Source organism: Neofelis nebulosa, chromosome 10 (assembly GCF_028018385.1).
Source record: "Neofelis nebulosa isolate mNeoNeb1 chromosome 10, mNeoNeb1.pri, whole genome shotgun sequence".
Classification (NCBI taxonomy): domain Eukaryota; kingdom Metazoa; phylum Chordata; class Mammalia; order Carnivora; family Felidae; genus Neofelis; species Neofelis nebulosa.
In genome coordinates, this window is record NC_080791.1 from 30,742,518 (window position 1) to 30,768,548 (window position 26,031).

Consider the following 26,031-nt stretch of genomic DNA (forward strand, 5'->3'; position numbering starts at 1 on the left):
GAAGATGGTAGAGGGTAACCCTGCACCTTACTGATGGGCAGAAGATCTGCAGTGGAGTAGTCTACCACACCCAGTGCTACTTTAAAAGAAAAGCTTCCCAACTTTGATATTAATGTTTTATTGAAAAAGGTACATGAAAATCACCTACGTACACAACCCCAGGTCAACATAACAAGAAAGCCTTCTCACACCTCCTTCTGTCTTACAAAAGCTTGAATTCTTTGGAACAATGTCTTGCCTATTCCAGCAACATGGTCCCAGTTAACTTGGTTCCTTTTCCTCCAGGCTCAAAATAAAATCGAACTCCTCTACCAAAAAAGGGGGAAAAGAAAGCAAAGAATTAGGTGTGTCTCTTAAACAGGGAGGTTGTGTCAGACATTTCATATTGTTACTGAGGTAGGTTGTCATTCATTCAAAAACTATGGAATGTTTTACTATGTGCCAAGCACTGCTGGGCACATAGTAATGAGTAACTCCAGACCTATTTCCTCCTTCGTGGATATTATAGGTGAGTAGACAGGCTCAAAGAGGTTAAATACTGTGCCCAAGCTTAATCAGTAATAAATGTGAGTTCACGTAGTCATTCTAGTATGTGAGTAATATAAAAGAAAGGGCCCACTCTTACCTTGGGTCAGGGGCTGAATTGAGAGTCTCTGGCGACTGAAGAGAGCCATATTTTTTAAGGGGCCTCCAGTGGCTTTGTGAGCTTGGTGATGGGTTTTGAGCTCAGCCAGGGTGATGAAACGCTTCATCATCCGAACAAATTGTACATCCACCTATGTGACAGAAAGTGTATGGGACAGAAAGACACGTGCAGGTAGATTCTGTCCACTGTGTGCTTTAGCTTCTTATGGGAGGTTCTTATAGGTAGAGCTGCCAGTGTTCTGTTCCTATTCCCAAAGCCAGGGTAACCTCATCTGAGTAAGAACTGGACTCTATACCTTGACCTAAAGACACCCCACACCTTCTTCCTCCCTCTCTTTGTCCATTCTTTTCCTTTCATGAAATAGGAAAAATAGTAATCTTTACCATGGACCATTTGGGGTTGTCTTCCTTGCTGGATGGGTCATAATGGGGATTGTTTTTCTCAAACTGTGTGTGGTCTGGGTAAGCCTCCTTTACAATCTGAAAACAAAACCAAGTCTCCAATCATTTGCCTGGACAGTCAGCTCCATGGCCATTTTTTAAAAAAAAATTTTTAACGTTTATTTATTTTTGAGACAGAGCAGGAGTAGGGAGGGGCAGAGTGAGAGGGAGGCACAGAATCCGAAGCAGGCTCTAGGCTCTGACCTGTCAGCACAGAGCCCGATGTGGGGCTCAAACCCATGAACCAACTGTGAGATCATGACCTGAGCCAAAGTCGGATGCTTAACTGACTAAGCCACCCAAGCGCCCCTCCAGGGCCAATTTTTAATTCTAGTCTGACTTTCACTTCTGACCCTGCACATTCTAACCTCTTCAGCTGTGCTGTAGAGCCAATGAAGGCTCAGATATCTGGAAATAATATACAGGCAAGCATAGGAATCAATCTTATTTTGATAAAATCTTAAAAGTAATGTTCTAAAACCAAGTATTAAAGGTTATTATTGGTGCCACTGTCTTTCCACCTGCAGTTCATAATTTTATCCTAGTAACTTCTGATCTGGAAGAGCTATCATCAGGCCTGTTTTTGAGTGAAAGACCAAGGCACAGAAATGAGAAGTCTGTACCAGCGGGACCTGAAATGAAGGCCTTGTTATAGTCCTTGTCATACTGAAGAGGCCTGAGTGGTGACATCAGGGATGGGGAGGAGGGTACTTCTTTTTTGTTAACTGATTTAAGCTTTGTTCCTTTATATCTACCTGAGTAAGTTTCCCTGAAGGGAGAGGGATTAAGACCAATGCCTATACAACTGACCTTCACAAGTCCTGCGATGCCTGGCTCTTTGCAGTTGCTATGGTAGAAGAAAGCTTCTTGCTCCAGCTTCATGGCTCGAAGGAAGTTCCGGGCCTGTCCCAGGGGAGAATAAACAACTACCTTCCTCCTCACCCACTGGAAAACACTAGCTGTTAGTGGAAATCAAGTCTGCTTTCCTTTGATGTGGTTTTCTTTTCTGCAGCTTGCCTTTACTGAAACACCCAGACTTGTATCCAGACCATTTGCAAACTTCATGCAGAGTAATTAAGGTATTTTTGAATACATTTTCTATTTTATTATCTGGGCCATTGCCCAAGAGATTTTGCTACTGAATAAGTCATGGAAGGAGGCAGGCATTTACCCAACGCCTGGGTCTCAGGCCCTGCTTTTACCCTCTTACCTGGTAGTTGCGAACACCATCCCAGCATGCTGTCTGCTTGGGCTGTGCTTTAAGATCCTCGATGCTGAACTAGGCAACAGGAAATGAACCCATTCATTAAACAATCTTGACGCCAACTGGAAATAATATGGAAGTAGATAGTTTCTTCCCCTACACTGAGGGTGCTACTTGCTATAGTGGGAGTATGTAGTTTACTGGGAAGTAGTTCCGCAAAGCCACTTCTGTTGGGCACATGTAAGTAAGCCTTGTATTAACTTGTTATCCTTGTTAATTAAGAAGATCAGTTGAATGGATAATCCAGATGATAACGTGTTTGTTATTTGTATTTTACTCATTAAGGTACTATATATTTCTTCTATAATATTTTTCTCCAAGCTATTATTAAAATTGGTTTATATTAATTCACTGAATAAATACTAGCTGTTGGTAGAGAAATATGTAGGATTATGGCAGGTGGCAAGAGTAAGGCAACATAAGATTGAAATGTTGCCCAGGTCAGGGTTTGGCAAACTATAGGTTTTAGGCCTGATTTTGTAAATGGTTTTATTAAAACACACCCACACCATTTATTTACATGTCGTCCATAGCCACTTTCTTGCAACAGCAGCAGAATTGCAACAGCAATGAGAAGACCTGAAAACCTAAAATATTTATTATGTTGCTGGTAATAAACCTTGCTGATTTTATTCCTTATTTCCTTATTATCTTTCCCTTAACTCTACCCTTCGGAGAAGCTGGTGGACTCTGTGGTGTCCCATATTTATTTCTTATCTAAAAAAACAGCTTGAAGGGATTAAAGACAGGTACCTGGTCTCACCTTCACATCTACACCTTTCTCTAATCGGCTTTCTGCCTCTGACTTCATCAGCCAGTAACTACTTAGATACTTCCCACAGGTTTTGGAGGCTGAAGTCTTCTGAGGGCTGGAGTTAACCACCTGAGCCGATGCCCCCACTGGGTTCTTAGTCTTGGTACGTTTTCCTGCCGGTCCCTTATTGTCTGCAATAGAAACAAACAGCAGAAACTGGTCATGCTGGCTGAGAAGTAATGTTGCATTGTGGGGAAAGCACATGCTTTGGAGTCAGACCTGGATTCAAATCCTGGATCTGTCAATTACTAGCAGTAGCAACTGAATTGCTGAACTTCAGTTTATCTATAAAAATGGGACAGGAATGCCCATCTTCACAGGGTATCTTCTGGATTATCCATTCAGTGGGATAAGAATACCTTACATGGTTGTGGGTTAGGATTGACAGTCCTAGCAGAGTCCTGACTTGTGTTAAGTAATTTTCTTTCTTTACCTCACTCTCTTCTGTGCCCTTGCTGAGGCTATTTCTCTCCAATGAGGAAACCAAACACCTACTCCACAAACTTGTTTTAGAGATTAAGTACAATAGTGCTAACAATGGGTTTAGACAATGCCTGGCATTATAATAAATAATAAATATAAGCTATTATTATAATTATCATCTCATAGTTCTTTTTTGCTTGCTCACTGTGCTTTGTGGCCTGCTTCCTTCCAGCTCCTTGAAGGTGCCAGAAGAAGCTGGATAAAACAGCTCATTCTGTACTTTGTAGACTTGGCAAAGATGACTTTATCCTAAGAGAATTAGAGAAAATGCTCCTGGAACATATTAGGCACTCAATAGCTTAATATGAGTTGTTAAATCCATACTCTATGACAGACCCTGAGCTCTATTTGTTACCTTAACAGTAACTCAGTTAATCTGTATAATGAGATATTCTGTTCATCTGCTAAATGTGTCCCAGATTACACACTTAGTAAACAATATAATCAGGAACTGTCCCCTGGTCTATCTGGATCCACCCTTAATGACTGTATCACACTGCCTCTGAATTTAGTCCCATCTCTCCTACATCAGCCCTCATTAAGTATCATTTATGGGTGTCTAATACTCAGAACCTCCCTAGCCTAGTTGATCAGGTGGTCCCTTTGGAGGTAAACACACTGCAAATACCATTATGTGTTGTTAAATAACACAATGTATTGTAGTCAATCTGGAACTTCTGCCATTCCCAAAAGTACTTTAATTGCTTTGTTTCTGCACTTCATCTACTTAGAATGCCATTCATTCTTGTGAATATAAAAATGTCATTGCATTTTCTCTGCCTGAGGAAAGACTTCCCGTTCTTTAAGGCTAGATTCAATTCCACTTCCGTTTCTAGCAGTCCTTACTGCCCTCACACCCTTAGCCATCTAGTTTCCTAGACCTTTTCACTCATGTCTGTTTGCATTCTCCATGACAGCAGAACTAGGCTTTTTTTTTTTTTTTTTTTAATTTTAATGTTTTATTTATTTTTGAGAGAGAGCGGGACCGGGAGCTGGGGAGGGACAGAGAGAGAGGGGAACAGAAGATCTGAAGCAGGCTCTGCGCTGACAGCAGCAAGCCCTATGTGGGGCTCAAGCTCACAAACTGTGAGATCATGACCTGAGCCACTGTCTGACGTTCAACGAACTGAGCCACCCAGCAGAACTGTATGTTATTGACCTTAGTACAAGCCACCCCTTATCTACTATTGCTTTAATGAACAAACAAGAAGCTCTGGGTATAAGCTTGGTGGGAAGAATAAAGAAGATGGAAGTCAATTAGGAATAACGTAACAGAAAATCCGCGAAAGGATTCTCCCGACAGACAGGGAGTTGAAAGTGAGCAGTACGAAACAGGTCCTAGAGAAACTAGGGCCGCCTTTTTGCAGCCTAGGTGCAGCTCACCTGGCCCAGCAGGCTCGGCAGACCCAGCCAGCCTCTTCCGGGGTCTCGGCATGGTGCCCCTGCGAGGGCTGAAGTGCAGAGGATTCCGGAATCAACCAAGAGTACAAGAGGCAACTCTGAATCTGCCCCCAGAAACCTGTGCAAAGCGAGATGCAGACAATGAGAGGAAGCGGAGTTTCAGTCCCGAGGGTCTTTTGCGGACCTGGACTTGGGCCCGTCAATCCTTCCCCCAGTTATCTATTCCATCTTGCATAACCTGCCGCTAACGTCTCCTCGGTTAGTAACCTGATCCTTCTCCCATTTATTCACCATTCTCCCGCTACACTGACCCACCCGCACAGCCTACACAACCCCAACCAACCACCCCAGGCTCCAGCACCTGGTCACAGCGTCCCAGTCCGGGGCATCAAGTAAGACCCGGCTCTGTTGCGCCGAGACCCCGGCATCTCTGGGAATTGTAGTCCTGCCTCTGGAGCAGGCCTCCCTGAATCTGGGCTGTGAGGGTCGCTGGATGCACTACAGCTCCCAGGGTGCACTGCGGGCCTGGCTCCTGCAGTAGCGAACGTAACCCGCTTGCAGATCCTGTGTGGAGCAGAGGCTACTATGTTGCTCAGAGGCTGCTGGAGGCTGGGAAGGCCGCTCATCTGCCTGCGTGGTGGTCTGCAGGCCCCCGCCCAGAGCGGCCGCCGGAGCTTGGTCTCCTGCATCGATCGTAAGTCTCTCCCCCGGTGTGCGGGGAGGGAATGCAGTGGTCTGCGCGCCCGTAGAGCGCTTTGTCACCCCTGGCTTGTCGTGGGCCGTCACCGGGGTCATCACCCCAAGGCCCACCTGCCCTCTCCCAAGTCGGCTTCCCTCGCTGGCGGGTCTCCCCATCCCGTCCACCTGGCTGGCTTCCCTTGGCCGCCCTCACTCTCTGCTGTTTCCATCTGTTGCGCCCCTGGCCCTCGTCTATTATTCTTCCACCCCATCCCCTCCGTGGTCGGGAAGCCAGGCGTCCGAATTTGTGCTCCAGGCCTTCTGCTTAAGCCCTGTCTTTCCTCCTGCCTACTTCACAGGGGCCCTCTAAAGATATATTAAGATAGGAAAATACTTTGTAGTTACAGTTTATTCTTTGCTGCTGATGCTGTTTGTTAATTGTTCAAATCTCCTTAAACGTAGTTGATATTATCGACTTCTTGATACATTTAATAAGTTTACTTGTGAAAACAGTAACTAAGGGTTTTACAATTATCCTCACAACTCTGAGGTAGATTCTGTTACGATCCCTGCTTCCTGATAAGGAGTGGATATAGAGGTGCAGAAACTCATGACTTTGTTTCATTTTATTTTGTTTTAATCATAGGTCATTTAAGGGTCATAAAGGTAGTAAGAATGTAAAAAGCCTGGTGCTGGTTGTGCTAGATGAAGGAATGCTCCTTCCTTATGTGACACAAGATTTGCTCACATAAGTTTTATGATGTAACACGTAAAACCTTTTACTATTGAAATTCCTGCAGGGAAAATAATTATTATTGCAAATGGGAAACTATGAGAATTGACAGACCTGAATGTTTTTAAGTACCAAATAATTTGGATGTGAAGAGCAGACAGTTATAGGGGCCTAGGCTGACCAGGGATAGATACCCAGCCACTTTGTGATTCTGTCAAGTACCTAAGCACATTTTTTCTTCTGAAAAAAAACAAAAACAAAAACAAAACAAAACAAAAACCTTTCGAATAAATGACACTTCTTCATTGTAGAATAGGTGATGAATCCCTTAGATTACACCCAGATCTATAATATACACTAGTATAGAATACTGTTTTCTTCTCCATGTCCTAAAACTCCTTCATAAGTTGCTGCCCTGTTCTAGCATTTTTTTTAAAATTTTTTTTTCAACGTTTTTTATTTATTTTTGGGACAGAGAGAGACAGAGCATGAACGGGGGAGGGGCAGAGAGAGAGGGAGACACAGAATCGGAAACAGGCTCCAGGCTCCGAGCCATCAGCCCAGAGCCTGACGCGGGGCTCGAACTCCCGGACCGCGAGATCGTGACCTGGCTGAAGTCGGACGCTTAACCGACTGCGCCACCCAGGCGCCCCCCCTGTTCTAGCATTTAGAATTTGGTAAACAAAATTACCCTTGCTGATACCAAGGCAGGTAAGGAGTTGTTCTGGCAACAAATAGATTAAACATTAAATAGGTTAATATTAAATAACAAATAAGTTAAATATGTTGGAGTACTTCCATCAGCTAGTTGTGTAACTTCAACCAATGAGGTACTTTTTCACCTTTAAAAGAAAGTATCTCTCAATCAGTAAAATTGAAGGAAATTGTCCTTTAATGTATCATTCCACATATTAGAATATCAAATTAATGGGAGTGATTAACAAATATTTCTTTGTTTCATTGCATATTTTAATAAGTGAAAAGTGATTAAGACAATTATGATTTATATTGTATTTTATGTATCATATATTACATATATACTCATTATGTATACTTTCCTCATTCTACAGATGAGGAAATTTACTCAGTATATAGTGCAGCCCCCTCATTTTTCAATGGGATAACTGAAGTTGATTGGGGTTCCTGACTTAGCTTATTGTGTAAGAGAAATGCTGTATTAGGTTGACTGTCCCAGCTTTGTGGTTCTTGCTCTTGGCAATATCCTTCCCTGACCCCTGTCCTGGAACTGAGTATATATAATCTTGCCCACAGCTTCCATGGGACTAAATGAAGAGCAGAAGGAATTTCAGAAAGTGGCCTTTGACTTTGCTGCCCAGGAGATGGCTCCACATATGGCAGAGTGGGACCAGAAGGTGGGAGTTCTCCTTATGGCTAGATGTTCCAAAAATGCCTCATGTGGTGACCAAGATCTCCTTGTAGTCCTAACTTTTCAGTGTTTATTCTCCATGCACAATTCTTACTGCAGATTAGAGTACTGGTAATGGCGTGATTCCTTTCCTAGAAACATCCTCATCATCTTGTAGAGACCTGTTGTTTTGTTTTTTTTTTTTTTAACTAATTAATTATTTAAAATGTTTATTTATTTTGAGAGAGTGTGTGCAAGTCGGGGAGGGGCACAGAGAGAGGGAGAGAGAGAATCCCAAGCAGGCTCTTTCCTGTCAGCTAATATGGAGCTCCATCTCCCCATCATGAGTTCATGACCTGAGCCTAACTCAAGAGTTGGTTGCTTAACCAGCTGAGCCACCCAGGTGCCTAAGACCAGTTTTTTTTGTTTGTTTTTTTGTTTTTAATTATACAAAGATTTGGACACTCTTAAAACCAAGGCAATTCTGATAATAAAAAGAAACTTTAACACTAGAAAACCAGTACTTCCAGAATGCGTTTTAACTGTTATAGGTAACAAATAGCCTGTTATGTTAAGGGAATACTACACTCTCCCAAATGCAAACATCTTAATCCCCCATTGTGCCATTTAAAGAAAAGTCCATCTGTGAATCACTTATTGATGACCCTGTTTTTTTTGTAGGAGCTATTCCCAGTAGATGTGATGCGGAAGGCTGCTCAGCTAGGCTTTGGGGGGGTCTACGTACGAACAGATGTAGGTGGGTCTGGACTGTCACGGCTCGATACCTCTGTCATCTTTGAAGCCTTGGCTACAGGCTGTACCAGCACCACAGCCTATATAAGCATCCACAAGTGAGTGCCAAAGCTTGGTGAGCACAACAAAGTGCTCATACCGGTTGACTGTGAAATTTTCAGATCAAGAGAGAAAAGTTCATTTTGAACGTTGACTGCCGTTGAGGAACCTAACTGTAAAAGTTCACACTAGGCCTGCTATTGCCTCTTGGACTGGAATCTGTCATGTTGTATGTTGCTTGGAGAATGAGGTCTGTCAGCTTTCTCTCAAATTCTAGATTGAGCTGGAACCAAATAGACTTCTCTAGGACAGTGGTTAGGGCCCTGATCCCCTCTTCCTCAACCCAAAGACAAAGCCTCCAGGAATTTGCAAAAGTACCTATATAACTCTTTGATTTTTAGGGACCTTATTGAACCTAACTAGAAGTAGCATGAACATCCAAGTGAGAAATACCTTGATCCTGATTATCTGTGGGAACTGTGTGTTCCGGGAGTATGTTTTAACCTAGGCCTTTCCTTTAAATTTGAATTTCCTCAGTGGCAGCTTTTCTCTTCCCACTCTCTCTTCTGCTTCACTCTGCTTTGCTACCTGTGTTCTCTTTCCCCAGACCTTCCCCCTTCAGATGTCTTTTTCTCCATATTAACTCTGTCATTGTTGTTTCTTCTTCTTTCTTTTTTTTTTTTTTTTTCCCCTTTTGGTCTTTTCTTCTTGGTTTACCTGTCAGCATGTGTGTCTGGATGATCGATACTTTTGGAAATGAGGAACAGAGGCACAAATTTTGCCCACCGCTCTGTACCATGGAGAAATTTGCTTCCTACTGCCTCACTGAACCAGGTGGGTTTGCCACACTGCCAGCAAGATGAATCAGGAGATGCTGCTCAGGCAAAGCATATAACCCTTATTTACCATGAAGTTCAGCCATACCTGTGGCCTGATGTCACAAGACTCAGAGGCCTCTAGGCCAGAGTCTATCCAGGCTGTCGACTGGAACTTCCTTGTAGGAGGCTCACTGCAAGCCGGTGTTCTGGGAGACGGAAAATGATCTGATTGCTGTCCGCCATTTTCACCAAATACAGAGAGTTCCTTTGGCTGTCTAAGTTTCAAAGTAGGAAACACTGAGTTGTTTGTTGTAAGGAAAGATTTCCTTGGAAGTGGAGCCGTGCTGAGTGTCCCTTAACTTCACTGACTTTCTCTCCTACCCTCTCTGCTTCCTTTTGATCCCTGCCTTAGGAAGTGGCAGTGATGCTGCGTCCCTTTTGACCTCAGCGAAACGACAAGGAGATCATTACATCCTCAATGGCTCCAAGGTACCAGCATACCCACCTTACAGAATTGTTCCCATCTTCCTGCTGATATCACCTGGATCCTTGCTCTCTGCGAGTTAATATTTCCTGGGATTTTTACATGTTGGGTAGAGAATCTCTGACCTATTTCCCTTTATTTACCTTCACTTTCTCTCTCTTTTTCAAGTTTATTTATTTATTTTGAGAGAGAGGGGGAGAGAGCGCAAGTGGGGGAGGGGCAGAAGGAGAGAGACTCCCAAGCACACTCCACACTCAGTGCAGAGCCCAACACAAGGCTCCATGTCAATGACCTTGAGATCATGGCCTGAGCTGAAATCAAGAGTCAAACACTTAACCGACTGAGCCACCCAGATGCCCCACTTTCTCTTTCTTCTGATCTGAGTCCAGATAATTTTCCTCACTTTTGTTTATCCTTTTTATAGTCTCATCAGCTAGATCCCTGATTCCCCAGTCAGCACAGGTTCTTTTTACCCCTTCTTCATTTCTCTGTGCCACCATATACCTCTTAGCAACCTACTGTTGGGAGAATCCCTATGTTTTCCCAGTTGTTAGGCTGCAGGAATGCATGTGTTTCCTGATCCTTGTGCACCCCCTCTCCAACGACCAGGCCTTTATCAGTGGTGGAGGTGAATCAGATGTCTATGTAGTCATGTGCCGAACAGGAGGACCAGGCCCCAAAGGCATCTCATGTATAGTTGTTGAGAAGGGAACCCCTGGCCTCAGCTTTGGCAAGAAGGAAAAAAAGGTGAGTGGCTAATGGACATGAAGCAATTCAAGTTCAAGCAATTCAAGAATCTGTTACCTGCCAGACCTATCTCTGTTCTATTTGTTTTGTTTTAATAGGTTCACATACTTGCTAACTTGCATTGGAGGCAGTTGCTCCTATTACAGTTTCAACAGGAGCAGGTGAAATAAAATAGGGCATGTCTACAGAAATACTATACCACTGGCAAAATGGTGGAATTTGTCAGTAAGTTCCATAAGCCACCTGTCATTTTAGTGTGAGGGATTTCTCTATTGTCTGCCTCACCTCCACTTTTGACTTGTGTTTTTTTTATTTCATTTTTTTTTAAGTTTACTTATTTTTGAGAGAGAGAGAGAGAGAGAGAGAGAGAGAGGGAGAGGAAGAGTGCGAGCCAGGGGAGGGGCAGAGAGAGAGGTAGAGAGAGAATCTCAAGCAGGCTCCATACTGTTAGCACAGAACCCAGTGCAGGGCTCGAACTCACGAACCATGAAATCATGATCTGAGCCAAAATCAAGAGTTGGATGCTTAACTGACTGAGCCACTCAGCCATAGCCCCTGACCTGTATTTTTTATCCAACTTCTTATTTTAGTGCACTCTTTTATCCCAGGAAAAAATACTTACAGAAGATCTGTTGGTGACTAGAGTTCTCAGGAATGAAAAGCATATCAGCCACTTTTCTTCTTTAAATAAATATAAAATAAAACTCAGTGGAGATGATTATGGGTATTTCAATAATGTAAGAAGAAGGGTGTTTCCATAGGTGGTTTGGAAAGACATTTCTAGGATTAAGAAATCCCCTAGTCAGGCCATGAATAGTAAAACTATGATTACATAACTGTAGCTGGTGGTAAGATGAGACCATTCAGATTTGTTAGGGCAGGTGACCAGAATTGTCATCTGCCTCCAATATGTACTGTTACAGTTATGACTTTGGGGGAAATTTCAGGTAATGAAATGACCCCTAAATGTACTTCTCCTTTCATAGCTCCTAGGGTTTCCATATTTCCCTTCATGAGCCTTCCTGATATTTTATAAACTGCCAAAGAGTTAGAAGTATTAGTGCCCCTTATCTTTTATAGGATAATAGGTTTTTACTAGATTCCTGCCATGTACAAAGCCTGATGCTGGCTCCTGGGATGGGGAGGATACAAAAGTCACTCCTAGCCTTCTCTGAAATTATAAGACATATGCTGTCTCACATGTATAATGTATGTGAAGTTATACAGCTATAAGATATCTTAATTCTAGGAATGTCTGCTTTGGGCCATATGACATAGATCAACTTACATAGTCTGGCACATAATTTTACAGGATTGAGTTATGCTGATTCAGGTTGTCTGTGCTTATAAAGGTAGTGATGATTGTTTCAATACACAAGGGTAGTATCCATCTCAGTATTCTGTTGACAGACTACCAAAGCTATCAAGTTTAGTGCCTAGAGAAAAGTTGTAAATAAGTTCCAGAAACAAAAAGTATATCTTTTCTTCCTTTCATTTCCTATTTTCTCTCACTTTTTAAGTGTATACATTTTCTTTTTTTGTTGTCTTTTTTTAATTATTAGTTTTGCTTTATATATGTTTCAATGTAAGGGAAATCTGGAAGGACATCTATTTATGCATTTGACAGCTGGTGAATGCCCACTGTGTGCCAAGCATTCTTCTAAACAGTAGGGATGGAGCAGTGAACAAAGACAAGCTCTGCCCCCATGGAATTAACCTTCCAGCAAGCAGAGATAAGCCACAGACAGGTGAATAAGCCACAGGGACAATAGAGAAATCCCTCACACTAAAATTTCTGGAAGTGTTCTGTGCTACAGAGGAGATAAAACACGTTGATAGGATACTGATTGAGGAGAGCTTGGGAGCTTCTACAATAGACCTGAACTCTGAGAGGTCATGACTTTTGAGATGAGATCCCAAGTATATTAGAAGGAACAACCATAGGAAGAATTCTGGGCAGAGACAACAAATAGACAGATGGCCTATTTGGGAAACGGAAAAAATGTTCAGTATGGTCCTAGAGAAGTGAGCAAAGAAAAGAATGGTGTAGGTGTAGGATGAAATTGGACAGCAAGCAGGGCCTTGTAGGCCGAGATGAAGAGTCACCCATTGATCCCCATGGTTGACCTGACTGTTCTGGTGACCCAAGAAGCCAGCCTTTCTCCCTGTTCCATGCCATCTTTCCTGCAAGGATGGCTGTGACTTGGCATATTTAACACATTATATAGCTGAGAGCTTTAAACTACTAGTTTTGCATTGACTTTATGGGAAGGTAATAAGGACTTTATATTGGATTTAATTGTTAAAAGGTTTTGCATAGAAGAATGAGTTTTGTCATGGGAGGGCTGGAAGTGAGGACTCCCAGAAGAGGGAATGAAGATAATATGTAGGACAGAAGTCAAGAGTGACAGAAGGAATGGGCTCTAGTGGTAGTGGTCCAGCAGTTCAGGGCCTTCAGGGAAGGGAAATGGGATATCTGTTCTCACTGGCTAAAGCTACCCAGGGGCCCAGATAGGATTAGGAAAAGAATTCTCTGCATAGGGGAGGAAGGTAGATGTTTTTATAGTAAGGGGTTAGAAGTGAAGAGGTAGCAGGTATTTGTTTTGAGCTCTTTAGAAATATTATTAAAATAATAATTTTTGTTTCAGTCTTGCTTTCAGGTATTTATTTGGGGAGATAAGGTCTCAGGTAACCCCTATACAGGCCAATATTGGGAGGTTTGAGACTTGTAGAGATTATGGGAGCCTAAAAGAGAAGTTCATTGTTGGCTCAAGTGACCTCGAAGGCCTCAGGAGGTTTCATTTAAGCCAGACTTTGATAGAGAGAGCAGAATAAGCAAAATATGGATTGAAAAAAACCTAGTGGCACAGTACACAGACCAGTTTGAGTTGAGACTACCAATAGGTGACCAATAGAAGAAAAGGCTGGTAAAGAAGGACGGGCCCAAATTGTAGAAGACCCTAAATGAAAGGTTGGGGAATAAAGTTTATTTGCCAACAGAGGGAGCTATTGAGTGTTTTTATGTAAAGAAATGGTCAAGTTTTGTTTACAGAGCTATACGAGAAGTGGGAAATTTTACATAGTCTTGTGCTTTTAAAAATCTGCCTCATTGAGCCTTAGAGTTCTTTGAAACCTTGAAGTACCTTGAAGAAGAGATGAAGAGGATCAAGTAGTGAGGGTCTTTATCTATTTATATATGACACTTCTGAATAAGATTTTATTTGAAGAAAGTGGCCCTGCTGGCTTTCCAGTCCAGTTCTCTTACATAAAGGAAAACCGAGGCCCCAAAGAAATCAAGTGATTTGTTCAGAGATAAATACAGCTAGTTAGTTTCATAACATGGACTACATCTTAGGTATTTAGAATTCTCTCTGGGCTCGTGGCTGACATATTCAGCGATGTCCTGGTAAATCAGCTCTCCAGGAAAAACAAAAACCAAAACACTCATCTGTAAAGCCACCAACCTGTTATCACTGAATGCCACGTTAGGAAAAGATGTGTGTAATTGGCTCATGTGAGCTGCTGACAGCACATCATTAGATCTCTCTGCAGCCAAACACTCAACCAGGTATTGCCAGCACAGTGAGTGTTATTCCTCTCATCTAAAGATAACAATCTTAGAAGTTAACACTAAGCTTTTAAAAGGAGAAGTGTGACTGTTGTTCTTGATAATCCTTGTTATCCTTATAGAAGGACAAATCAAATAATCCTTATATTGTCTATGTTTTTTTTTTTTTAATGTTTGTTTATTTTTGAGAGAGGGAGAGAGAACACACAAGCAGGAGAGGGGCAGAGAGAGAGGGAACAGAGGATCCAAAGGGACTCTGTGCTGACAGCAGAGAACCCAACACAGGGCTCAAATTCACGAAATGTGAGATCATGACCTGAGCCAAAGTGGGACACTTAACCAAGTGTGCCACCCAGGCGCTCCCCGCCCCCAACTTTTTTTTTTTTTTAAATAAAAGAATATACTTATAGAGGCACTAAAAATGAGGACAGTTCTGCCCCAATCCTCAAAGAAATTGTGAGAAATGTTTGTGGATAGGTTAGTCTGGTAAAATAGACATTAGAAAGCAGATAATATGTTAAAAAATGTTTCACTGAAAAAACAATCTATGACAATTGACAAGTGTTTAAGTCTGAACTTTTGTATTGTCTCTGATTTTAAGTTCTCAAGGTCTAAGTCCCAGGATAATGGAACCTGTACTTCACAGGGTTTCATCAACAGAGAACGGTGCCCTAAATGCTGCCCTGTTGGGCAGCCATACAGTCCCTGATTTTTGCCAGGTGGGGTGGAACTCACAGCCAACCCGCGCCGTGATCTTTGAAGACTGTGCAGTCCCCATGGCCAACAGAATTGGGGATGAAGGGCAGGGCTTCATCATTGCCATGAAAGGACTGAATGGAGGGAGGATCAATGTTGGTGAGAACACAACAGGATGGGGCAGGGAGGTAGCGGACTCCAGCAGGCAGCACTGTGCTGGCTCACTTGAAATGTTGGCACTCTTCCTTTCCAGCTTCCTGCTCTCTAGGAGCTGCTCATGCTTCGGTCATCCTCACCCGAGACTACCTCAATGTTCGGAAGCAGTTTGGAGAGCCTCTGGCCAGTAACCAGGTCATTTCCCAGATGCCCCTGCATTTGCTTTCAGCTCTGTATGAGATCTGCTTTGTGGTCCACATCCTCTAGGAGGGTGAGGCTGTGATTTCTCATTGGAATTCTGCCCCCATCTTAGAACTTATGTTCTAATTTTATCAGTAATCTTTTTCAGGAGGTAATATTGAAGTGCAGGGCAAGCGAAGTGGTCTTAGAACTCACAAGGTGATACATTTTCTCTGTAGAAGATACATTTCTCTGCAAAGTCTGAAGGAGACTTTGAAGCTTGGGGTCACTTAGAAAAGGTACCTCATCAGAGAAGGCTTATGGAGGTCCCCAGATCAGGTGCTGGTCTAAGCCTGTCTATCTTGTCTGGTTCTCTTCTCCCCTGTTCCTGCAGTACCTGCAATTCAAACTGGCTGATATGGCAACAAGGCTGGTGGCCTCGCGGCTGATAATCCGCAGTGCAGCAGTAGCTCTGCAGGAGGAGCGGGAAGATGCAGTGACCCTGTGCTCCATGGCCAAGCTCTTCGCTACAGATGAATGCTTTGCTGTGCGTGATGGTGCCCTCTGGCTGTCTTGGGTGGACAGGGACCAGCTTTTGGGTCCAGGGATGTTGAGAGCCATTAGTTAACTCCTCGGATGCTGCAGAGATTGCCTTGGGGCTTATGGATATAAATGAACAAATAAGAGGTCTGCTTGGGAGCTGACTTTTTATCTGCCCTGTGCCATTGCACACTCCACTCTGGCACTGTTAATTGATTGTGTTCTAGATGAGACACTTCTTTTGGAAGAAGGTTCAGGGCCTTCCAGTGCCTCTTGTTCAAATTTAGCACTATGCTGTGTTTAAAATGTCAAGGGCTAAGCCATTTCCACATGAGGCTTCATTGCCACTAGATGACACCATGACTTCACATAATCCCAGCCAAAGTGCTTGTGGGCAGCCTCTCCCCTGCAGATAATAAGCAAGAAAGGCAGAGCTTTCTGAGTTGCCCGCCTGGTGGGAACTGGTAAGTTTAGTAGTTGTTGTCCAATCACACAGAATACAGAGCCCCTTTTTGAGCTTGGCTGGTTATCTGTAGGTTGTTCTCCCTCATATTAGTTTATAGGAGGCTGGGGTGGAAGGAGAAGCCACTTGTTCCATAGTCTTCCCAAAATCAGAGATGTGTAGTCCCTATCTCCCTGCAGATCTGCAACCAGGCTTTACAGATGCATGGAGGCTATGGCTACCTGAAGGACTATGCTGTTCAGCAGTATGTGCGAGACTCCAGGGTCCATCAAATCCTAGAAGGTAAAAATTGCCAGAGGTTATTCTCCAGAATGGTTATAGGGTCACCACTTTCCTTGGCCTGTCTGTCCCTATGCTGGCTGGTTCTCAGATCCTGTCTGTCTTTTGCCTTCCTCCTTCCTCTTTTTCCTGACCCTACTCTGGAAGTGCTTTTTGATGCCATACAAGAGCACTATCCTGGGAGTCAGGAGGCTTTGCTTTGTCACCAGAAGTAAGCTGCCAAATCACTCCATTTCTACTCTTTTTCTTTGCAAACTTTAGAGAACATTCAAACTCAGGTAATACATGAGAAAGCATTTTGAAAACTGCAGCAGTAACTGTTCTTTACTCTCATAAAGTACTTGGTCCTCAAGGATCCCCAAACTTCGGTACAGTAATTAACACAGCAAATGTGAGCTAATTTGATCACCAGGAACCTCTATAAATTCATATCTTTATAATATGACTAATGGATTTTTCAGTAAACTAAATCATATGGGTATCTTCTTGGTAATCACAGAGTGGATTGGTCTGGGAAATGTGTAAGCTGTTGGAGTATGGCTCAGGGCATGGCCTTCTCCACACTCCACACCAGTGACTCCTGTCCCAGTTAGTGTAAACAGCCAGGGGTGCTCACACTGTAGAAGAGCCAGATGGGGCAGAGGCTTGTCTAAGTGACTTTCAGTGGTGCGATGTGGGGCTGCTTCCATGGTGGCAGAGGAGAGGCTTGTGGGCATTGGTCTCTCTGCCATTTTCAAAGCATTCTTCTCAAACCTGAAGAAGTGTCAGCATCACCTAGAGGGCTTGTGAAAACAGATTGCTAGGCTCTGTGCCCAGAAGTTCTCACTCAGTAGGTCTTGGGTAGGCCTAAAAATTTGCATCTCTAACAAGTTTTCAAACGAGACTGTCACTGTGTGTCTGGGAACACCACTCTGAAACTGAACCCACTGCTCTGGTGTGATGACCAAATCACAGTTTGTAAAAGTTAGAGTTCGCTTTCTTCTGCAAACCCCATTCCTGAAGCACATCGATGAGGTCAGTCACTCTTGCTCAAATTCTTCTGATTACTCCTGTGGTTGTTTCCTTACCCAGCTTTTATGAGTGTGTGAGACTTCACCTTTATTCTAACTCTGCCTTTTAACCTTATAAGAAGAAATGGGAAAGGCCAGATACATAGATTTCAGGCCATGCCATCATCCACTTCTAGAAAATTTGGGGCACTGGTCTTGATCACTTTGTTTCATTGTGGACTTCGTTACTGGATAAATCTGAAATTTTGGCTTGGTTTTATTCGAGATGTGTGATTACTCATTCCTCATGGGGGTTCATATTTCTCTTTGCATTAAAACCCACTGTAAAAATGAAGCAAGAAGTTGACCCCTCCTTTCAGGGAAAATGTTTTTGTTTGTTTTTTTAAAATTCAGTGTTGGGGTGCCTGGGTGGCTCAGTCAGTTAAGCAACTGACTTTGGCTCAGGTCATGATCTCACGGTTCGTGGGTTCAAGCCCTGCGTCAGGCTCTGTGCTGACAGCTCAGAGCCTAGAGCCTGCTTCAGATTCTGTGTCGCCCTCTCTCTCTGTTCCTCCCCTGCTCGTTCTCTGTCTCTCTCAAAGATAAATAAACGTTAAAAATTTTTAAAATAAAATAAAAAATTCAGTGTTTTTGTTTGTTTGTTTGTTTGTTTTAAGATTTTATTTTTAAGTAATCTCTACACCAAACATGGGGCTCAAACTCACAACCCAGAGATCAAGAGTTGCATGTTCCACTGACTGAGCCAGCCAGGCATCCCTAAAATTTATTTTTCTGATTACCAATGAAATTGGTATATTTATTGTTGAAAACTCATAAAATATAGGAAAAGTAAAAAAAAAAAAAAAATGACTCATGTGTCCACATTCAGAATTCATATTTTAGATTATTTATATATGTAAGTCCAAAATATCTCCTTTGGTGCTTTTTCTGTGCTTTTGTAGGTGCATTTTCTTAATGTGAGGCATAGTGGCCATACAATATTATAATAGTTTCAGGTGGACAGCATAGTAATTTGACAATTGAAATAGTTTGAGAAGGAAAGGTATTAACTCTTCTTTAATGTTTGTAGCTGTCCAGTCCTTGACTTTTCTTTGTTGGGAGGTTTTTGATTGCCAATTCAATTTTGTTACTAGTCATCAGTCTGTTCAGATTTTTTTAGGCTCCATGCTCAGCACAGAGTCCCGTGTGAGGCTTGAACTGACATCCCTGAGACAAAGACCTGAGCTGAGATCAAGAGTCAGACACTTTATTTTTTTTTATTTTTTAATTAATTTATTTTTTTAATATATGAAATTTACTGTCAAATTGGTTTCCATACAACACCCAGTGCTCATCCCAAAAGGTGCCCTCCTCAATACCCATCACCCACCCTACCCTCCCTCCCACCCCCGATCAACCCTCAGTTTGTTCTCAGTTTTTAAGAGTAGGAGTCAGACACTTAACTGACTGAGCCACCCAGGTGCCCCCAGCCTGTTCACATTTTCTATTTCTTCCTGATTCAGTCTTGGAAAATTGTATGTTTCTAGGAATTTATCTGTTTCTTTCTTCAGGTTGTCCCGTTTGTTGGCATATCATTTTTTGTGGTAGCGTCTTAAATCCTTTATGTTTCTGTGGTGTTGGTTGTAACTTCTTACCTTTTATTTCTGATTTTACTTATTTGAGTCTTCTCTCTCTCTCTTTTTTCTTTTTTTTTTTTTCTTAATAAGGCTGGCTAGGCGTTCATCAATTTTGTATATCTTTCCAAAGAACAAACTCTTGGTTTCACTGATCTTTTCTATTGTTTTTTTAGTCTCTTTCATTTATTTCTGCTCTGATCTTTGTTATTCCCTTCCTTTTACTAACTTTGAGTTTGTTCATTCTTTTTTACAAATTCCCTTAGGTTTACAGTTAGATTGTGTGTTTGAGATTTGTTTCTTTCTTTCTTTTTTTTTTTTTTAATGCTTATTTATTTTTGAGACAGGGAGAGACACAGAGAGACAGAGCATGAGCAAGGGAAGGGCAGACACACACACACACACACACACACACACACACACACACACACACAGAATCTGAAGCAGGCTCCAGGCTCCAAGCAGCCAGCACAGAACCTGACGCAGGGCTCAAACTCACAAACCATGATATCATGACCTGAGTCCCAGCCAGACGCTTAACCAACTGAGCCACTCAGGCTACCCTGAGATTTGTTTCTTGAAGAGGGCCCATATCAGTATAAACTTGCCTGTTAGAACTGCTTTTGTTCTGCCCCAAAGATTTTGGAATGTTGGCTTTCCATTTTCAGTTGTCTCATGCTATTTTATTTATTTCCTTTTTGATTTCTTCATTGGCCCATTGGTCATTTAATAGCATGTTGTTTAGCCTCCACATGTTTTACACCATTGTGGTTGAAAAAGATGCTTAATATGATTTCAGTCTTCTTAAATTTATTAAGACTTGTTTTGTGGCTTCACATGTGATCTGTCTCAGAGAATGTGCACTTCCATGTGCACGTGAACAGAATATGTGTTCTCACCTTTTTGGATGGCATGTTCTGTATATATCTGTGATATCCTCAAGTCCTATCTGTTCTAAGGCATCATTCAAAGCCATTGTTTGTTTATTGATTCTCTGTCTGGATGACCTATCCATTGATGTAAGTGGGGTGTTAAATTTTCTTACTATTATTGTATTACTGTTAATTTCTCTCTTTATGTCCATTAGTATTTGCCTTATATATTTAGGTGCTCTTGTGTAGGGTGCATCAATATTTATAATTGTTATATCCTCTTGTTCGATTGATCCTGTTATCATTATGTAATTACCTTTTTCATGTTTTGTTATAGTCTTTATTTTAAAGCCTATTTTGTCTGATATAAGTATTGCTTCCCTAGCTTTTTAAAAAAATTTCATTAGTATAGAAGATCTTTTTCCATCCCTTCACTTTCAGTCTGTATGAGTCTTTAGGTCTGAAGTAAGTCTCCTATAGGCAGTTTATAGATGGATCTTGTTTTTTAATCCATTCAGTCACCTTTTGTCTTTTGATTGGAGCATTTAGTCCATTTATATTTAAAGTAACAGTAATATTGATAGCTATGTACTTATTGCCATTTTGTTAATTGTTGTCTGGTTGTTTTTGTTCAGTTTCTTTTTTCTTTTCTTTCTGTCTTCCCTTGTGATTGATGACTTACCTTAATGCTATGCTTGGATTCCTTTCTCTTTATTTTTGGTGCATCTCTTACAGGTTTTTGGTATGTGGTTACCATGAGGTTCATGTATAACACCGTATGTATATAGCAGTCTATTTTAAGTGATGTTTGCTTATATTCAAACACATTATAAAAGCACTACATTTTTAGTACCTCCCCCATTTTATGTATTTGATGTCATATTTTATATCTTATTTTATGAGTCCCTTAACTAATTTTTAGATATAAGTGATTTTACTATTTTTTTCTTTTAACCTTCACACTGGCTTTATAAGTGATTGATTTACTACCTATATTACGTTTGCTTTCACCAGTGAAATTTTTCCTTTCATAATTTGCTTACTTCTAGTTGTTGCCTTTTTTTTTTTTTTTTTTCAACTTAAAGAAGTTCCTTTAACACTTCTTATGAGGGCAGTTTAGTGATGATGAACTCCATTAACTTTTGTTTGTCTGGGAAATCCTTCATTTCTCCTTCAGTTCTAAATGAAAACCTTGCCAGTAGACTATTCAAAGTTTTAGGTTTTTTCCCTTTCAGCACTTTGAATATATCATGCCACTCCCTTCTGGCAGCAAAGTTTCTGCTGAAAAACTGCTCTTACCTTTCTGGGTACTTTCCCTTTTATATAACTATTTGCTTTTCTCTGGCTGCTTTTAAGATTTCTCTTTATACGTAATTTTTACTATTTTAATTATATTATATTATATTATAGTATAGTATAGTATAGTATAGTATAGTATATATATTATATGTCATGGTTTATCTTGTTTGGGGCTTCCTTTGCTTCCTGAAACTAGATGTCTGTTTTCTTCCCCAGAGTACGGAAGTTTCAGCTATTACTTCTTAAAATAAGTTTTCTGCATCTTTCTCTTTCTCTTCTCCTTCTGGGACCCCAATAATGCAAATGTTAGTATGCTTGATGTTGTCACAGAGGTCCCTTAACCTATTTCTTTAACTCTTTTTCTTTTTGCTGCTCATCTTGGGCACTTTACACACTACCCTGTCTTCCAGATTGCTGATCCATTCTGAATCTTCTGATGTTAATTCCCTTTAGTGTATTTTTCATTTCAATTACTGTACTCTTCAACTACTTTTTGTTTTATATTTTCTGTCTCTTTGCTGAAGTTCTCACTAAGTTCATCCAGTCTTCTCTCAAGGCCGTGAGCATCTTTATGATCATTATTTTGAAAGTTTATCAAGTAGATTGCTTATCTGTTTTATTTATCTGTTCTATTTATCAGTTCTTTTACTGAGGTTTTACCTTGTTCTTTCATTTGGAGCATATTCTTGTCTTCTCATTTTTGTTTTTGTGTATTAGATATCCCAGCTGTGTCTCCTGGTCCTGAAAATAATGTCCTGTATAGAAGGCATCTCGCTGGTCACTAGAACCAAGCATTCCAGGGGTGTCCCCTATATAGGATGTATGTGTCCTACTGTTGTATCTGTGCTGGTGGGTGGTGTTAGCTCCCACTGTGGCTGGCTACCAGGCCCAGCTCTGGGTCGTCTGGGGGTGCTAGTGGGCAGCAGTCACTTTGGGCAGGAGCGGGTACTGATCCAAGGTGACCTGCTGAATATAGTGGGTGGTATCTGCTTGAAGAGACATCTGTCTGCTGGGTTGAGTGTGTTAAGCAGGGAAGGTCTGCGGAGGAATGCCAGGGTGGGACAAACAGTGCTAGCAAGGTAGGTGGAGAGTGTCAGATCTTGGTCCCACAAGCATCTAGCTAACTAAGCTGTAGGAGTACAAGAAAAATGCACTTGCCAACACTTTCATTCCCAAAGTTCCTACAGATCCCTGTCCCTCTGGCACACACTCAAACATTAGTCATTAAGTCTCCCTCATGTATGGCCCAGGAGCTTTTCAAACAACTACCTCTGCCCTGAGCTCCGAGTGACTGATATTGTGTGTGGGCCCTTTCAGTTTCCTGTAGCTCCCTGGCTCTCCTGGAGTTAAGCCCCACTAATTTGCAAAGCCAGACAATATGGGGCCTCATCTTTCCAGTGAAGATCCCCAGGGCAGAAGGTGCCTGATGTGAGACTTAAACTTTTCACTCCTCAGGAAGGACCTCCACACCTGTGATATCTTCCTGTTTATGGGTCACTACAATGGGGTGTTTTGGCTCTTGACCATCTCTGCCCTTCCTACCCTCCTCAATGTGATGTTTTCTTTATATCTTTAGGTGTGGAATAGCTGTTCTGCTAGAGTTCAGGGTCTCAGAGTTAGTTGCACTGTATGTAGTTTCAGCCTTAGTGTGTCCATGGGAGGAGGTAAGCTCAGCATCTTCCTACTCAGTCATCTTCCCTCTCCCAAGAGAGGTGTTTTTAAGGGTACATTTATTTCTTACTTCCTGACATTTTTCTGTGCTTTGGAAAGCAGTCTGTGATAATCCCATCCCTCTCAGTGTTAAAGCAACCATTGTAGTTTACACCTACTCCTATCCTGAGTGAGGCTTGGAGCACCCTAGTTAGAGGTTTACAGAGCTCTCAGACTTTGCTGCAACTAAATCCTTATTCTTTCTGTCTTTGCAGGTAGCAATGAAGTGATGAGGATGCTGATCTCTCGAAGCCTGCTTCAGGAGTAACACCCAGACTTGATGTTCAGGCATGACATTTAATGTACAACTTGAATGAGCATTGAGTGGTTCATGTGGACTGTTGTGTTCCAGTTGAGTCATGGATTAGATTGGAGGCCTGAGCTCTTTCACCTGGGCCCTTCATCTGTATGTTGGGAGCAGCATCAGCTAAAGGACTGGGACAGAGTCTTGAGCAGAACTGGAGGAGCTGCCCTGACTGGGAGTATCACAAGTAGACATACTACCTTGTTTTCCTAATGCAGAAAGGTGACCAGTAAAGATTCATCACCAAATCAACGTTCTCTCTTGGATCTACTTTGTCTTGACTTGTGTGCATTTTGCTGGTTCCCTGAATCCTGCTTCCAGGGGTCTGGATATTTCCATTGAGGGTTTTTCCTGATTATAAAGCAAAGGTGTAGGACAGGAGAAATGGAGAAAAATGTAGTTTTATCTTTTGCTGTCCTCTGAACCTCAGCTAAACATGCAGAAGGTTTCTGTGGGTTGCATTTTCTTTGTAGTACTGCTGTGAATGTGAATGATGATAAAATGAATATTCAGGCAACCTAACTCCTAAACTGTGATTTAGGGGATAACCATACTTGTAGACTTGTGAACATCAAAGGCTGAGATTATGTGGAACTCTGAATATTTGTTGTATTCTTTTTTAGAAGTATATGATCTAGGAATGTTATTCAAGTTTCTATAACCCTTCCTGATAAGTACTTTGAGCATATTTTTTTTCTGCATTTTTCTTTCCTTTCTTGAAGTTGCTCCTCTTTACAAATATTTTAGTCATTATAAATATTTTAGTCACTATATTGATAAATAAAATCTATCCCCCTCAGTATCATCTCCAGTTCTGTTGAAGTTAATTTTTATTTTTTAAAAAATTTTTTTAATGTTTTATTTATTTTTGAGAGAGAGAGAGAGAGACAGAGTATGAGTGGGGGGGAGGGTCAGAGAGAGAGGGAGACACAGAATCTAAAGCAGGTTCCAGGCTCTTACCTGTCAGCACAGAGCCCGACACAGGGCTTGAACTCATGAACCACGAGATCATGACCTGAGCCAAAATCAGATGCTTAACCAACTGAGCCACAGGTGCCCTAAAGTTAGTTTTTATTTTATCCTCTAAGCCTTTACAACAATTTTTAAAAATTTTTTGATATTTAATTAAACATTTAACTAGATTTTGGAATAATAAAAAATCTCTTCTTAACCAAAATAGCTTATAAATAATAGGCTCCTTATATTACTAATGGATTTTTAAATTAAGAATTGTTTATGGGTTACCTGAATGGCTCAGTCGTTGAGTGTCCAACTCTTGATTTTGCTCTGGTTATGATCTCACAGTTTGTGAGATCGAGCCCCATGTTGGGCTCTGAGCTGACAGTGTGGATCCTGCTTGGGATCCTCTCTCTCCCCACTCATTCTGCCCCTTTCGCACTCATGCTCACATTCTCTCTCCTCAGAATAAATAAACATTTAAAAAAGAACTGTTTATAATTTATGAAAGTAGATTTAAAGTAATATTTAAATGGAGACTTTTTGGAGAACCCTGTTATAAATTATGATCATTACAAGTGCTCATCATAACAAGTGCCCTCCTTAATCCCCATCACCTATTTAACCCATCCCCCTACCCATATCCCTTCTGGTAACCATCAGTTTGTTCTCTATAGTTAAGAGTATGTTTCTTGGTTTGCTTCTCTCTTTTTTCCCCTATGATCATTTGTTTTGTTTCTTAAATTCCACATATGCATGAAATCATATGATATTTGTCTTTCTTGGACCGACTGACTTCACTTAGCATAATACTCTTTAGCTCCATTCATGTTGTTGAAAATGGCAAGAATTCATTCATTTTATTCCTGAGTAGTGCAATTGCTGGGTCATAGGGTAGTTCTATTTTTAACTTTTTGAGGAACCTTCATACTGCACTGGCTGCACTGGTTTTGCATTCCCACCAACAATGTAATAGGGTTCCCCTTTCTCCACATCCACAGCAACACCTATTGTTTCTTGTGTTGGTGATTTTAGCCATTCTGACAGGTGTGAGGTAATATCTCACTGTAGTTTGAATTTGTATTTTCTTCATGATGAGTGACGTTAAGCATCTTTTCATGTGTCTGTGGCTCTCTGTAGGTCTTCTTTGGAAAATTGTCTTTTCGTGTCTTCTGCCCATTTTTTGATTGGATTATTTGTTTCTTGGGTGTTGAGTTTTGTAAGTTCTTTTTGTAATTTGGATACTAACCCTTTATCTGATATGTCATTTACAAATATCTTCTCTCATTCCATAAGTTGCCTTTTAGTTTTATTGATTGTTTCCTTTGCTATGCAGTAGCTTTTTTATCTTGATGAAGTCCTAATAGTTTATTTTTGCTTTTGTTTCCCTTGCCATAGGAGGCATCTCTAGTAAGAAGTTGCTACGGCCAGTATCAGAGAGGTTACTGCCTGTGTTCTCTTCTAGGATTTTGATAGTTTCCTGTCTCATATTTTGGTCTTTCATCCACTTTATTTTTATATATGGTGTAAGAAAGTGGTCCAGTTTCATTCTTTTGCATGTTGTCCAGTTTTCCCAACACCTTTGTTGAAGAGACCATCTTTTTTCCATTGGATATTCTTTCCTGCTTTGTCAAAGCTTAATTGACCATATCTTTGTGGATTCATTTCTGGGTTTTCTATTCTGTTTCATTGATCTAAATGTCTATTTGTGGCAGTAC

General features: G+C 41.4%; 2 protein-coding genes across 5 annotated transcripts; one reads left to right on the forward strand and one right to left on the reverse strand.

The window, feature by feature from the left end:
- Positions 1-102: 102 nt before the first annotated feature.
- THYN1 (thymocyte nuclear protein 1) lies at positions 103-5,518 on the reverse strand. Of its 2 annotated transcripts, XM_058687374.1 has the most exons (8): positions 5,410-5,518; positions 5,031-5,166; positions 3,114-3,295; positions 2,297-2,365; positions 1,897-2,031; positions 1,030-1,125; positions 626-776; positions 103-308 (listed from the first exon to the last, which is right to left on the reverse strand). In XM_058687374.1, the coding sequence occupies exons 2-8, from the start codon at positions 5,080-5,082 to the stop codon at positions 262-264; spliced, it is 732 nt and encodes a 243-aa protein (XP_058543357.1). In that variant the 5' UTR covers positions 5,083-5,166; positions 5,410-5,518; the 3' UTR covers positions 103-261. The 2 variants fall into 2 exon arrangements, with proteins under 2 accessions (XP_058543357.1, XP_058543358.1); XM_058687375.1 differs by lacking the exon at positions 5,410-5,518 and having other exon boundaries at positions 1,897-1,989; positions 5,031-5,403.
- Positions 5,519-5,583: 65 nt separating this feature from the next.
- ACAD8 (acyl-CoA dehydrogenase family member 8) lies at positions 5,584-24,044 on the forward strand. Of its 3 annotated transcripts, XM_058687367.1 has the most exons (11): positions 5,586-5,742; positions 7,732-7,832; positions 8,507-8,676; positions 9,342-9,451; positions 9,848-9,924; positions 10,529-10,666; positions 14,954-15,089; positions 15,184-15,281; positions 15,661-15,813; positions 16,449-16,551; positions 23,268-24,044. In XM_058687367.1, the coding sequence occupies exons 1-11, from the start codon at positions 5,634-5,636 to the stop codon at positions 23,318-23,320; spliced, it is 1,248 nt and encodes a 415-aa protein (XP_058543350.1). In that variant the 5' UTR covers positions 5,586-5,633; the 3' UTR covers positions 23,321-24,044. The 3 variants fall into 3 exon arrangements, with proteins under 3 accessions (XP_058543352.1, XP_058543351.1, XP_058543350.1); XM_058687369.1 differs by lacking the exon at positions 16,449-16,551 and having other exon boundaries at positions 5,584-5,742; XM_058687368.1 differs by lacking the exon at positions 10,529-10,666 and having other exon boundaries at positions 5,585-5,742.
- The last annotated feature ends 1,987 nt before the right edge of the window (positions 24,045-26,031 follow it).